Raw genomic sequence first — 14,727 nt, 5'->3', positions numbered from 1 at the left:
GGCTTAGTTAGCATATAAGGGGGCATATAAGGGCTTAGTTAGCATATAAGGGCTTAGTTAGCATATAAGGGCTTAGTTAGCATATATGGGGGCTTAGTTAGCATATATGGGGGCTTAGTTAGTATATGGGGGCTTAGTTAGCATATATGGGGGCTTAGTTAGCATATATGGGGGCTTAGTTAGCATATATGGGGGCTTAGTTAGCATATATGGGGCTTAGTTAGCATATAAGGGCTTAGTTAGCATATAAGGGCTTAGTTAGCATATATGGGGGCTTAGTTAGCATATATGGGGGCTTAGTTAGCATATATGGGGGCTTAGTTAGCATATATGGGGGCTTAGTTAGCATATATGGGGGCTTAGTTAGCATATGGGGGCTTAGTTAGCATATATGGGGGCTTAGTTAGCATATATGGGGGCTTAGTTAGCATATATGGGGGCTTAGTTAGTATATATGGGGGCTTAGTTAGTATATATAAGGGGGCTTAGTTAGTATATATAAGGGGGCTTAGTTAGTATATATAAGGGGGCTTAGTTAGTATATATAAGGGGGCTTAGTTAGTTTATAATTGTATTGCTCGAAGTGGAGTGGAAGGAGGTGAGTTTTGAGTCTTTAGGGTACACACTGGAGGATTAACCATCAGAATAATGATAATAATAAAAAGGCGGTACAAAAGGATAGTACAGCAGAGAGTGTTACATGTCGGCAGGTTCTTCAGGATCATTATTCAGGGAGCTATATACATGTTACCACCCATTTCCTCAATAATGATATCCATAAAGAAAGGTGAAGTACATCTGGAAATGTCTGTTATTTAGTATTATAGAGCAGAGTCTACACTTTGTTTTCAGTGTCATCAGAAATGCTGAGTTGTGTATTGGCTAGTTTGAACAACAAAGAATAATGTTACCTCATCAGCAGGAAGCTGGTCCTTGAACTCCTCCATCTTGGATTCTGTGTCGTGGACGATGCCCTCAGCCATGTTGACGGCCTCCACACGGTCCTGTCAACAACCACATGAGTTAGAGCCAACAGATCTATAAATGACCACAACTATGTAGAGAGCTTCCAAATACTCTAACTGGAGGATTCCATGCAAGTAAACTAATGTCGTGTCTGACTATAGTCTAATGACAATCATGGTGATTGAGCCTGATGAAAGTATTGCAATATTAATATATTTGCAGTACATGTAACAAAGAAAATATGCTGTTAAAGAACCCTAGTATAGTAGTTTAAAATGTATATACTTTAAACATTAGAATATAATACATATACTAGAGTTCTTTACATGGTGCATTGTATGATATAGTACCTGTGCTGATATATGCACCGTCTACTGCCTGTAAGTGAGGGGGCAGAAATAAGGGGCATTCTATGGAACTACTGACACTCTGAGCCAAATCAACCTGGACTGCGTCTTAAAAGCCACTTCAAAATAAATGGACTCATTGGTGGTAATGCACTTCAGCGTTTCCGGTCTTTACCTTCCTCCTGCGGTCCTCCTCTGCGTACTTCTCAGCATTCTTGATCATGTTCTCGATGTCATCTTTACTGAGACCTCCTGATGACTGGATCACAACTGAGGAGAGAGCAGAGACGCTCAGCAAAGAGCCGCTCCACATTTACATCTGACCATTTCAACTAATAACACATTTAGCTCCCCAAATGCTCTTCTGAACCAAACTCATTACTGAACCTTTGGATGAACCAAATATGCACTGTTTGTTCATGCAGCTACATGTATGGATTGGTGCAAGAATGAGTCCTAGAACCCGGAAATGAGTCAGCATTTTACAACATCCGGTTCCATCGTCCTGACGTTTTTTGGCTAGATTCCCGAATTAAGATCTGTGGTCAACACAAGCTGGAGAGATTTTCAAGTTTTGTTCTACGATATAAATACCCAGGTGTATGTCTGAAGCTTCTAGAACGTCATAAAACAGTGGTTACTAGAAAACTGGGTGGGAGTTTCAGCAACAGCTCTAAATTGGTTTAGTTCCTACTTAAAGGACAGAAAAACGTTGTCTCAATAGGCAACTACACATCAACCCTGATCAATATGTCATGCGGGGTTCCTCAAGGCTCCATCTTAGGACCTTTGCTTTTTAATATTTATATGCTACCTCTGGCTGAAATTATTAAAAAGAGCGATCTAAGCTATCACATCAATGCAGACGACACCCAGATTTATTTTAAAATCACACCAGGAGACTGTTCTCCGATTAGAACACTGAGCAAGTGCATTGAGCACATCACTGACTGGATGACTCAGAACTTTCTCCAACTGAACAAATAAAAAACTGAGATCATTGTTTATGGAGCAAAGAAGGACCGATTAAAAGTAATCGCAGAGCTTCAGTCGGCAGACTACAAAACCACTAATAAAGCAAGAAATCTAGGTGTAGTGATGGACTCAGACCTGAATTTCAACAGCCACATTACAACAGTCATTAGGTCTGCTTATTATCACCTGAAGAATATATCGAGGATTAAAAAACTAATGTCACAGCAGGACTTAGAAAAGCTTGTCCATGCTTTTATCTTCAGTAGACTGGACTACTGCAACTGTGTATTAACAGGGCTGACAAAAAAATCCATCATAAAACTGCAGCTGATTCAGAACGCTGCTGCTCGTGTCCTCACTAACACTAAAAGAGTGGATCACATCAGTCCGGTTCTGAAATCTTTACATTGGCCTCCAGTCGGCCAAAGAATTGATTTTAAAGTACTATTGCTAGTTTTTAAATCATTACATGGTTTAGGACCAAAGTATGTTGTTTAACTCCTGTATAATTACGAGCCATCAAGGTGCCTCAGGTCTTCTGGGACGGGTCTGCTATCGGTTCCAAGATTAAACTAAACATGGAGGTAGCATTTAGCTATTATGCCCCGACACTCTGGAATAAACTATCCAAATCATGCACGTCCGCAGAAACGCTTACTATTTTTTTTAAATCGAGACTAAAAACATATCTCTTTGGCTGCTTTTAATTGAGCTGCTCATATTCAAACTACAGTATGCCTTTTAAACATGTATTGTATACCTGTGGTGTTTATTTTTATTATCTTTGCTTTGTAATGCCTGTTGTAAGCACAGCCATAAGACCGGGATGTAGTTTTTTTTATAGCCTAACGTTAGCTTTTTCATTCTGGCAATTGCATTTATGCTTAAAAAAAAAAATCACAAAGTGGTGTTAATATATGGAGTTCAGTATCATAAACATTACTATTTCTTTGCACATATTTTCTTCAACGTATGTTTATATCAAAATGTATTTTATTGTAATATAGTGCAACTGTCATGAAACTAAATTATTGTTTGCCACAGATCCTCATTTCTTGATATTCCTAACACTTTTTGTCGAGGGATCCTTGTGACGCTAACTTTCTGGTGGGCCTACAGAAATATATCATCACTGCTCCACTCCATTCATATTAATATTCATTCTAACTGATGACTTAGCAGTCAATTCTTAAGTTCTTGATGTATGTTCAGCTTATTATGTGACACTCACTCTGCTGTTCCCGGCCCGTTCCTTTGTCCTTGGCGGAGACGTGGACGATGCCGTTGGCGTCGATGTCGAAGGTGACCTCCACCTGAGGAACACCGCGGGGGGCGGGTGGGAGTCCCACCAGAGTGAACTGACCCATCACCTTGTTGTCAGCAGCCATCTCTCGCTCCCCCTGACACACCTTGATCTCCACCTGAGTCTGACCGTCAGCTGCTGTGGAAAACACCTGGAGGGAGCAGTGAGATACATTAGGACATGTATACACTTTTTATATATATATATATATATTACACCTGACAACAGCTTTTTTTAAATGGCAAAGAGCCAACAGCTCACTATAAAGCTGAAGCATCGGTCAGTACCTGGCTCTTCTTGGTGGGGATAGTGGTGTTCCTGTTGATGAGTTTGGTGAAGACACCGCCCAGGGTCTCAATACCCAGTGACAGTGGTGTCACATCCAGTAGCAGCACATCAGTGACATCACCGGCCAAAACACCACCCTGGATGGCTGCTCCGATGGCAACGGCCTCGTCTGGGTTGACTGATTTGCTGGGCGCACGGCCAAACAGATCCTGCACCGTCTGCTGAACCTGCAGGAGAAACAATGATGCATCCAGGTTACTTCTGGCGAGTACGTTCGTCTGTGTTCCTTACAGAGCGCCATTTTTCTATGGGGAAAATCTCCTAAAATGTGTTATTTGCAAGCATGTCGGGAGCCTTTTATTTGTATTTGTTTGCATTAAAAATGTTGAGGAAACAGATGACTTGTTTTGGTCTCCCTTAACTATATTAACTTTGCTCTTTAATAAATCAAAAGTATTTCAACGTTAGAATACTCAATATAATAATGGAAAGCTTCTGCACTAATTAGAAACAGTAGTGTTGTGGATGTAACCGCGTTGTACACCGTGTGTTTACCTTTGGCATGCGGCTCATGCCTCCCACCAGGAGTACCTCCCCGATGTCTCCCTTGGTCACCTCAGCGTCCTGCATGGCCTTCTGACAGGGAGCCACTGTGCGTCGGATCAGGTCACCCACGATGTTTTCAAACTGAGAGCGGGTCAGCTTTATATTCAGATGTTTGGGGCCGGAGGCGTCCATGGTCAGGTAGGGCAGGTTGATGTCCGTCTGGAAGAGAGAATAACCAGCGTTTTAAATAAACAGGAAAACATTTTAATAAAATAAAACTCACTAAAGGAGTCTTCTTGATATTTAATAACATATTAAATCAGTGAAGAATAAACAGCATGCCAAAATGTTTTTAGGTATAACTATGAATTGCTCATGGAGTGTATTTTGACTTGAGGCCTGTTGCATGAGGGACTATGAGGGTTATGTTACCTGCAGAGAAGAGGACAGCTCACACTTGGCCTTCTCAGCAGCCTCCCGGACTCTCTGCAGAGCCATGTTGTCTTTTGTCAGATCCACTCCAGACTCTCTCTTGAACTCCTTGACAATGTGTCTGAGGAGGTGCTGGTCGAAGTCCTCGCCTCCAAGGAAGGTGTCTCCGTTGGTAGACTTCACCTCAAAAACCCCCTTCTGGATCTCCAGGACGGAGATATCAAACGTACCTCCACCCAGGTCATAGACGGCAATACTGGAAACGGAAAGGTCATTTCAATAACACATCAAAAGCTGAAGAAATGACCGGACAGTGTTTCCTGATGCATCACCATCACCCGTCCTTCAGTACCAGGCCCCTCTTGCGTCTTTATTATGATCCCTGTTAGCGTTAGCATGACTAATGGACATTCTTTCTGGGGTCCACACATGCATACAATCTAAATACCCATTTACACACTAAAGCCACATACACAAAAACAGACATACAAACTTCTACTACGAATACAATAGTCATTCATATTAAAACATAAGTAAACTTTCAACTGAGAGGACCCTAAATTGTCATTTATCTACCCATATTTTTCTAATTACATTAAAGAAAAATAAGTTATTACAGATTTTTTAAATACATTAATTTCTACTTTTACCCTTTGATTGCTTTTTGAACAGTTCTTTGGTTTTCTCTTTAACAGAATGTGGCCCGTGAATGAATTCTCCACTTACACTTTATCCTCAGTTTTCTCCAGACCGTAGGCCAGAGCAGCGGCGGTGGGCTCGTTGATCACACGCAGGACGTTCAGACCAGCGATCTGACCCGCATCTTTGGTAGCCTAAAAAAAAACACAATAAAACATATTTGAGAATATTGTGATTGCAAATATTGTGTCCACACTTTTAATGCAGCACCAGGGATACACAACATCTTTATTTGTCTGCCGCCCTTTCACATTGCAGTGTACATCCATTCGTGTCCTTCGAAAACAATATTTTTGTTTTCGTCAAAAACTCTAATTACACAAAAAATATGAAAATCGTGTGAAATAAAGCGCCAGACATTTGTTTTTATAAAGTTCAGAACAAATAGGCGATGGAAGTCCAGTAGGTCGTCCAGTAGGTCGTCCGGTGGACGAGCGGCAGGCGGCATGCTTACACTTAAACTGTGATTTCTGAATTAGACCTTTTCTTTTACCGTCCTTTTTTCTGTAGAGGACGTAAAGAATTATTGTTGCCGTCAAAAAAAGTACGGAAGTGACGTTAGCAACCTCATACTATATTTTTCTACATCAACCCATGAGATGTCTGCTGTTATTTCTGAAAGATAATTGCTTATCGGATTGTTTTAGTGCTCACATTGATTTATGTATATATATATTTTATTATCAGTCAGACCAACTCCACTGACCAAATGGATCCAGACTGGTCCGTCATCATGCCGAGTGTGTGAGCGTACCTGTCTTTGGGAGTCGTTGAAGTATGCTGGCACAGTGACCACAGCGTTCTTCACTTTGGTTCCCAGGAAGTTCTCTGCAACACAAATATAAAATCATTACTATAACCAATGCTCATGTATACAGCTGCAAGAAAGAGTATGTGAACCCTTTGGATTCTCCACACATAGCGTTGTGTGTTCCTTCCAAACAACTCAGCTTTGGTTTCATCCGTCCACAGAACATGTTGCCAGGAGTGCTGTGGAACATCCAGGTGCTCTTTTGCAAACTTCAAACGTGCAGCAATGTTGTTTCTGGACAGCAGTGGCTTCCTCCGTGGTGTCCTCCCAGGAACTCCATTCTTGTTCAGTGTTTTACGTATCGTAGATTCATCAACAGAGACGTCAGCATGTGCCAGAGATTTCTTTAAGTCTCTAGCTGACTCGCTAGGACTCTTCTTCACCTCATTGAGCATTCTGCGCAGTGCTCTTGCAGTCATCTTTACAGGACGGCCACTCCTAGGGAGAGCAGCAACAGTGCTGAACTTTCTCCATTTATAGACGACTTGTCTTACCGTGGACTGATGAACATCAAGGCTTTCAGAGATACTTCTGGAACCCTTTGCAGCTTTATGCAAGTCAGCAGTTCTTAATGGTAGGTCTTCTGAGCGAGGCATGGCTCACATCCGGCAATGCTTCTTAAGAATAGCAAATTAAAAACTGGTGTGTATTTCTTATAGGGCAGGGCAGCTTTAACCAACACCTCCAATCTCGTCTCATTGACTGGACTCCAGGTCGGCTGACTCCTGACTCCATTAGCTCTTGAAGAAGTCTTTAGCCTAGGGGTTCACATACTTGTTCCACCCTGCACTGTGAATGTTTACATGGTGTGTGCAATACAAACATGAACACATATAATTGTTTGTGTGGTATTAGTTTAAGCAGACTGTGTTTGTCTATTGTTGTGACTTAGATGAAGATCAGAGCACATTTGATGACCAACTTATGCAGAGATCCAGGTCATTCCAAAGGGTTCACATACTTTTTCTTGCAACTCTAGATAATAAAACGTCAAAGAAACACTGGCACTGTTTTCTCATACCTGCAGTCTCCTTCATCTTCATCAGGACGAAGGCTCCAGCCTGGCTGGGGGAGTACAGTTTCCCATGAGCCTCCAGCCAGGCGTCACCGTTAGAAGCACGCACAATCTTGTAGGGGACGTTCTTCCTGTGAACAGGAAAAAGGCAAATTTAACATCTTTAGGCTAGCGAATCAGGTTTATTCATCCGCTCAGTCCTTTTGTCTTTAACCATTCACGAGTGCAGGAGTAATGTAGAATGCCAAAGGTCACTCACATGTCGTTCTGCACCTCAGCGTCGTCATAGCGGCGTCCGATCAGTCTCTTGGTGGCGTACAGTGTGTTCTGAGGATTGGTGACTGACTGGCGTTTGGCGGGCATGCCCACCAGGCGCTCCCCCTCGCCTGTGAAGGCGATGACAGAAGGAGTTGTCCTAGCTCCCTCTGCGTTCTCCAACACCTGAGGGGAGGAGAAGTTCTTCAGTTCATTTACCCTGGCAGAGGCATTATCCCCCTGCATGGCGAACCCAAGTTCTGTTAAACTGCTGTAATGTATTTGCATAATAGTTTCTCTTAGAGCTTTCTGATGATAAACAATTATTTATCTTAAATCAATTAAATTATTTTGCAAACGGATACATTTTTCAATGATAATAAACTGTAACCGTATCAGAATTGAGTTAATAAAAAGGGAGATGTCAGAACTTGTTGAAACTAATTCTCCAAACACCCATGTTTGCCAAAAGAAAAAGTAATTTCCCTAAGCAAATATATGAGCTCTGCAATTGAGTGACACTGCAGAGCATGTTCAGACAGCAAACCATCTTAAACGAATGACACTTTAATAAACAAACATGGGTGGCTTCGTTCAAGGTGCCAACAAGGTATATTTCAACTTAAGTCAAAACTGGTGGTTCCGAACTTGGAGAATATACCGAGTCGGGGCAAGATAGGAGACTGACGGAGAGAAAAACAGTGACTGGCGCTGCGTTAGAGAATCCCCGGCTCCGATTGGTTGTATTCCTGCCCTGCTAAATCTCTGAAGTGCCATTAGCACTGAGGGAAAGACAGGTTATCCGTCTCATGCTCTTCTGTCAGATCATATACATCCCGGGCCCCGAGTGTAATTGAAATGTGTTTGTGGCAGACTTCGTGACATCTGCAAATGTCTTCCGAATAATATATATGATATGGTGTTGTGAAGAAACGGTGATTTACACCTCTTATCAACGCTTTAAAATAATGTACATCAAGAAGAAACTAACATGTCAGACTACGTTTTGTATCTCAAGCGTACAAATGTGTTTGATGTGGTGTTGGTATTAACTTTGTGGAAAAAGCTTGAACATGCTTCCCTGCTCACAAAGCATGCCGTGTGGAGCTGCAAGCTAAAACATTTTGTCACAACATTAACAAAGATGTCCATTAGTATGTTAGAAAATGATATGGGAGCAAACTAAAACCAAGAAATTGGTTATCAATAATCAGGGATGCAAACTCATCAGGTATGAAAAAGGTGACAAGGACCAGAAAATGCTTTTTGCTGCTGCTGCAAGAAAGCCAAACAACTCACGTCCACCGAGGCATCGACCTCCAAAACCCTTTCGAGGGCTACAAGAAACGAGGTGAGTAGCCTACAAGATTGAAGCTGGTCAGATAACGAACGAGTAAATGAAAACAGAATGAGGCGGAGAAGTGTAAGTGTGTGTGTGTGTGTGTGTGTGTGTGTGTGTGTGTGTGAGTGATTAAAATAGCCCAATTGCTTTGACAATAAATAAACATTGAATGTGTTTAATTGTATAGTAAAGGAGTTTAACGTTAGTGGCAGGTTGTGTGTGAGAGAATAAATAAGACATATTTAGCAACTTTCTGCAATTTCACCGCATAAAATCACACAAAACCCCGCATGTTTGATCGCATAATCAAGGATTTTTGTCCGTGTTTTTCTGGAGGGTCTATTCCATCTGTATAGCCACTGGTGTAAAGTAACTAAGTTCATAAACTCAAGTACTATACTTGGGTACAATTTTGAGATACTTGTACTTTATATAAGTATATCAATGTCTTGCTACTTTGTTCTTCTGCTCCTCTACAGTTCAGAGGTAAAAGGTGTACTTTGACTCCACTACATGTATTTAATACCTTTACAGATTTGGATGAATGATGTGAAATATAATCAAGTGTTAAAGGTCCCATGTCATGCTTGTCTGGTTACCCGTCCCCTTGTGTGTTATGAAGGTTTTTCTGCAGAGTCACAAACCCTCAAAGTGCACCCTGTAGCGAGTAAAACTAACGGAGAAGACCCGTCTATGCTGCCCCAGAACGCCTCGGTGGGGATTTCTCTTTTTCCATTTGCTTCTTCCTGGTCACAGTGACGTAACCATGCCCAGGTCCAAGGACCAATCCCAGAACCCCCCCCAAAAATATTTTTATTGCAGATCTACACGAATCACACAAACGACCTATTTTGGATTCAAAGCGGTGAATTTCGCGGAAAGGTGACAAGTTTGTATTCCTGAATAATAAAATAAAATCTTAAAAATGAAATGAATTAGTCAGTTTCATTCCTTTCACTAGAACTAATAAGTATTAAACCCCTGTCAAAAGGACTTGACAAGTCATGTTGATTAAGAATGTGTGTGTGACCACCTAAATGTGAAGGCCAGAGATTCTGAACCAATCTGGTTTTAGGTCTCGTCATAGCACATAGACGGTTTTATTAAAGATTTTAAATGACATTCTTTGCAATACCGATTGTGGGAAATCGACAGTTTTAGTTCTATTAGACCTCAGTGCGGCGTTTGACACCATAGATCACAACATTTTAATAGAAAGACTAGAGAAATGGGTGGGTCTGTCTGGCACTGTCCTAAAATGGTTTACATCCTATGTTGAAAACCGAGAGTATTTTGTTTCAATTGGTAGCTGTACATCGGACAGAACCAAAATGACATGTGGAGTTCTCCAGCGGTCGATCCTCGGGCCCCTTCTATTCAATTTGTACATGCTGCCACTTGCTCAAATTATTAGAAATAACAACATTTCCCATCATAATTACGCGGATGACACCCAAATCTACATATCACTTTCCATAGATGAATACGGTCCTACTGATTTATTGATCACATGTCTAAAACAAATACATGACTGGATGTGCCGTAATTTCTTACAGCTCAACACAAAAAAAACCAAAGTAATTGTTTTTGGAACCAAAGAAGAAAGAATCACTATTACTCGAACCGAAAAGTCAAGCAAGAAACTTAGATATAATTTTAGACTCTAACCTCAATTTTAACAGCCACATCAGGGAAATCAACAGATCAGCCTACTACCATCTAAAAGATATTTCACGTATTACAGACCGTATGTCCAAGCAAGACCTTGAAAAACTTGTCCATGCATTTGTTTTTAGCAAGCTTGACTATTGCAACAGCATCTTCACAAAAAAAAAATCACTCCGTAAACTCCAACTAATTCAAAATGCTGCTGCCAGAATCTTAACCCGGACAAAGAAAACGGATCACATCACTCCAGTGCTGAGATCGCTGCATTGGCTTCCAGTTAGTGAGAGAATTGACTTTAAGATTTGAATGCACACATACTGTATAAAGCACTAAACGGGCTAGGACCCAAATATATCAAGGACCTCCTTCAGTGGTACGAACCCAGCAGACCCCTTAGGTCTTCAGGCGCAGGCCAGCTCACTGTTCCATTTGTGAGATCAAAGCGTGGGAAAGCAGCCTTCTGCATCTACGCTCCTGATGCGGAACAAACTCCCAGAACATCTGAGAATGGCTAGCATTTTAGAAACATTTAAATCAGGTCTAAAAACATTTCTTTTTAATATGGCTTTTCAAATTTAAATGTTCAAATTTTCGAACTGTTAAACATGGTTTTCTTTCTTTTAATTAATTATTTAGTGTGTTTTGTATTTCTTCTCAATGTATTGTGTTTTCTGTTTGATCCTGTAAAGCACTTTGAATTGCATTACTGTATGAATTGTGCTATACAAATAAATTGCCTTGCACCGAGTTCACGTAAACACAAATGTAATAAACCCAGCTATTTCAAAAGCACAATTGTAACATAATTAAGGTCACAAAGTCGACATACTTTACTGTCCATGACAGTTGTGTGTGTTCAGTGAAGTTCATTCTCACCTTTGCCTGTTTCCCATCCATGACGGCGACACATGAGTTAGTGGTTCCCAGGTCAATGCCAATGACGGAGCCTTTGACCGCCTCTGACCTGCAACACAGAACATATACACAGTTGTTATTATTAGGGATGATCCGATCGATCGCCCGCCGAACAAATTGGCGCACCAAGAATTGAGTACTAAACTCTTAATCTCAATTATCCATTAGTCACAAGTATTTTTGCTTATGTAAATAAATTACGCTTTGACTTTACGATCAGCACCAATTTTACAGAACACCAAGATATTATAGGTTTTGTGCTGATGTTACTCACGCATAGTCTCTTCTAGACAGAGCCCTGAGAGCATCGGGTTGGAAGCCGCTCCAGGAAGCCTGTTTAGAAACAACAAAACAGATAAACACATGTTAATTAGAGATAATTAAAAAAGTACACATCCATGGTTACAAATAAGTAGCAGCATTGCATAACAGTAATGAAGTAGAAACAAGTAAGAACATTTAAGAAAGTGCCATGTAATAGTCCTAAAGTGGCAGCCATGATTATCACAATAGTAAATATTATGCATTTTACAACTGCACATGTTAAGTGGTATTGTACAACAGGGTTGTTATACAATTATGATACTCCAGTCACAAAGAAGTATGCCACAAATGACATGATATTACAATAAATGATGTTTGATTTAGACATTTCTCAGAGTAGCCCGGTAGACCACGAACAACTGTAAGCTCAAGGGATTTCATTCGAACAGGACAGACATGACATTAACCTTTAAATCTGTGGGTGATGAAATGCATAACGAAGGTGACACTGTGCTAGAAGTCGATTAGCTCATGTACAACATAACAGCCTTTAATATGTTGATAAGCAGACGATCAAAGGCTTCTGAACTTATTAAACTTAGGAACAACATGTAAGAAATGTTGCACCATGCTAGGGGGTGGGGATGCACTCATTGAAGGTCACATTAAACGTGAGCCATTCTCTTACAACACGCATGCTTAACTTAAATCTAGTCAATTAGATACTAATTCAGTCATTACTTACATCTAATAAATGACACACATGCAGAAATAATTTAAACTCTTTGTAGATTGTAGTTTCAGCACATGACAGGTACTGCATACGGTTACATTAGCTCCAAACATCTGGTGTCCCTAACGCATTGTTAGCAAGTATGCACAAACTCTTAATACCGTGCTTATTAAAAGAAGAGGAATAACACTGACCACTTCGAGCCAACGTTAGCTAACTAACGCCACAAGTGACATATTGGTAGTCACGATGAGGTAAGCTAGCTCCAAGCTAACACATTTAGCATGCTAAGCTAGCCGGCAGATTGTCAAATCTTATACATACACTCGTCACTGATATTAACGACTGTTTAATAACCTAAGATACATTATTTTGCAACCCACCTTCTTCACCAAAGAGGAGACATTTGTTGTGGAGTTCTTTTTCGGGAGAGACCTTGAAACAATTTGGGCGACACTCAACATTTTGACAACTCGGCTAACAGGCTAATGTAAAATAAATGCAAACCTAATAAAACGTCTAGTGTAGAAAGGAGCTCCCTGAAATGTAGAAAAGCGAAGAAAAACTAAAAGATGTCTATTCTCCGGGGTTCTTTTCCAGGGGTAGCGGCTTAGAGGGTGCGAGCTCGAGCTAAGGTCCAACACAAGAGCAACTGCGAAGCTTTTCTAGAATTATCCAACACATGTTGCACAAGCAGCGCTGAAGGACCCCGAATCGGGCTTCACATTTACTGCCTGAGTGATATTAATGATTTAAGCAACATTATATAATTCTTTATAACATGTAAGTACACTTTTTATTCTTTATATTATATGCATACGAAATTAGAAAAATGCTTGATACTCAATCATAGCAAATTTATGCTATTTTTGCCTTTTTTGTGATCAGTAACAGAAAAGGGCACACATGCGTAGTGGCCATGTGAAGGTCATGATGTAACCATGGATGTAATGTATGTGTGCGGGGACACCGGTGTCACATGTGTTGCATCAGTGATGCTGAATGAATTTACGTGTAATGGGTATAATACAATACAATTTGTGTCAGTGGTGTAACACGTTAACGATATACAACTCATTATTATACATTGGAATATATCATTTTGAGAGGGAGACAATAAGACGTATAGTACAAAACATAGGACAAGAATGAGTTCTAAACCCAAAAGCAGAGGACAGGACTTCAGGATAATCAGAAGGGGGTTGATTATACATCATATATTATAATATTATATTGATTATATAGGCAGGACTTGGAAATAGGATGCGATTTATAAATACGTTGGTTTACAATGATTACTTTGTTTTAGATAACATAATGCTATGATAGGCCTTCTACACACTCCAATGCAGTTGGTGGCAGAATAGAATAATAAGACTTACCTGCGTGTCTCAATTATGTATCAAGTAGAGCCAGAAGATTGATTATGATGAATTTGTATCATAAAATAACATACCCTGTTCACTATATCATTGTTCGCTTTATTAAGTCCACCAGCAATAGAAATAGGTAATTGAGTTCCTTTTTAAATATATAAACTAATACATGATTCAAATCTAAGGGACATACGCAGGTAGAAAACCTGCTCTGTTGTTTGTTTGGAATACTTTGTATATTTATATAGAGTGGGAAAATCATGATTATAAGGGCATTTAAAAAATGTTTAGCTTTAAAAAAGATGCAATCGATTTTTTTGGACAATATTGAATAGGTGTTACCTAATTCAGCAGTTGTATAATACAGGTTACATTTTGACCCTCTTTTGTCATCGCTCAGCTGTTGACTCGTCTTTTTTAAGGCCATACCTCAGACTTTCACTTTTTAAAACAGAAAATAGAATACCTGAGACTTTGAAAGCAGACAGGGTCAATTTCCCTAATCAGTGCAATATATGCTGTTTTAGCACTATAGCCATCTTTCAACTAAGTCCTAATTTTGGGGCAGAGATTGAGAGGGAGAAGAGAGAGGGGCTCGGTGCAAGTCCCTGGGCACCCTGAGCTTATGTTCAATGGGGCTAGCTAGGGCCAGCGTGTATAACTCATGTTCTGCTCAAATGCATGGGTGTTGCCATCAACTTCAAAGGTAGGCTATAGCTGGAATAAGGCTTTGTTGTATGCAACGCGGCCTGTCTGTCAACATCTAGTCCACATTTAGAGATACTTATTTTC

At 40.3% G+C, this 14,727-nt stretch overlaps 1 protein-coding gene across 1 annotated transcript in view; it reads right to left on the bottom strand.

Moving 5' to 3' along the window:
- The window catches only part of hspa9 (heat shock protein 9), a 16,440-nt gene extending 3,212 nt beyond the window's left edge, over nt 1-13,228 (bottom strand). Inside the window, exons 1-13 of the mRNA XM_034093680.2 lie at nt 12,943-13,228; nt 11,837-11,895; nt 11,524-11,611; nt 7,642-7,823; nt 7,389-7,513; nt 6,311-6,384; nt 5,584-5,690; nt 4,858-5,113; nt 4,435-4,644; nt 3,879-4,106; nt 3,520-3,742; nt 1,489-1,583; nt 912-1,004 (exon numbers count right to left, since the gene is read on the bottom strand). Coding sequence (XP_033949571.1) covers nt 912-1,004; nt 1,489-1,583; nt 3,520-3,742; nt 3,879-4,106; nt 4,435-4,644; nt 4,858-5,113; nt 5,584-5,690; nt 6,311-6,384; nt 7,389-7,513; nt 7,642-7,823; nt 11,524-11,611; nt 11,837-11,895; nt 12,943-13,023 — 1,821 coding nt within the window. The 5' untranslated portion in view covers nt 13,024-13,228. The remainder of the gene's footprint in view (nt 1-911; nt 1,005-1,488; nt 1,584-3,519; nt 3,743-3,878; nt 4,107-4,434; nt 4,645-4,857; nt 5,114-5,583; nt 5,691-6,310; nt 6,385-7,388; nt 7,514-7,641; nt 7,824-11,523; nt 11,612-11,836; nt 11,896-12,942) is intronic.
- Nucleotides 13,229-14,727: the final 1,499 nt, after the last annotated feature.

The sequence above is a fragment of the Pseudochaenichthys georgianus genome, chromosome 10, assembly GCF_902827115.2.
Source record: "Pseudochaenichthys georgianus chromosome 10, fPseGeo1.2, whole genome shotgun sequence".
NCBI lineage: Eukaryota > Metazoa > Chordata > Actinopteri > Perciformes > Channichthyidae > Pseudochaenichthys > Pseudochaenichthys georgianus.
The sequence above is the reverse complement of the archived record's forward strand: the minus strand, read 5'-3'. Positions and strand labels throughout refer to the sequence as shown.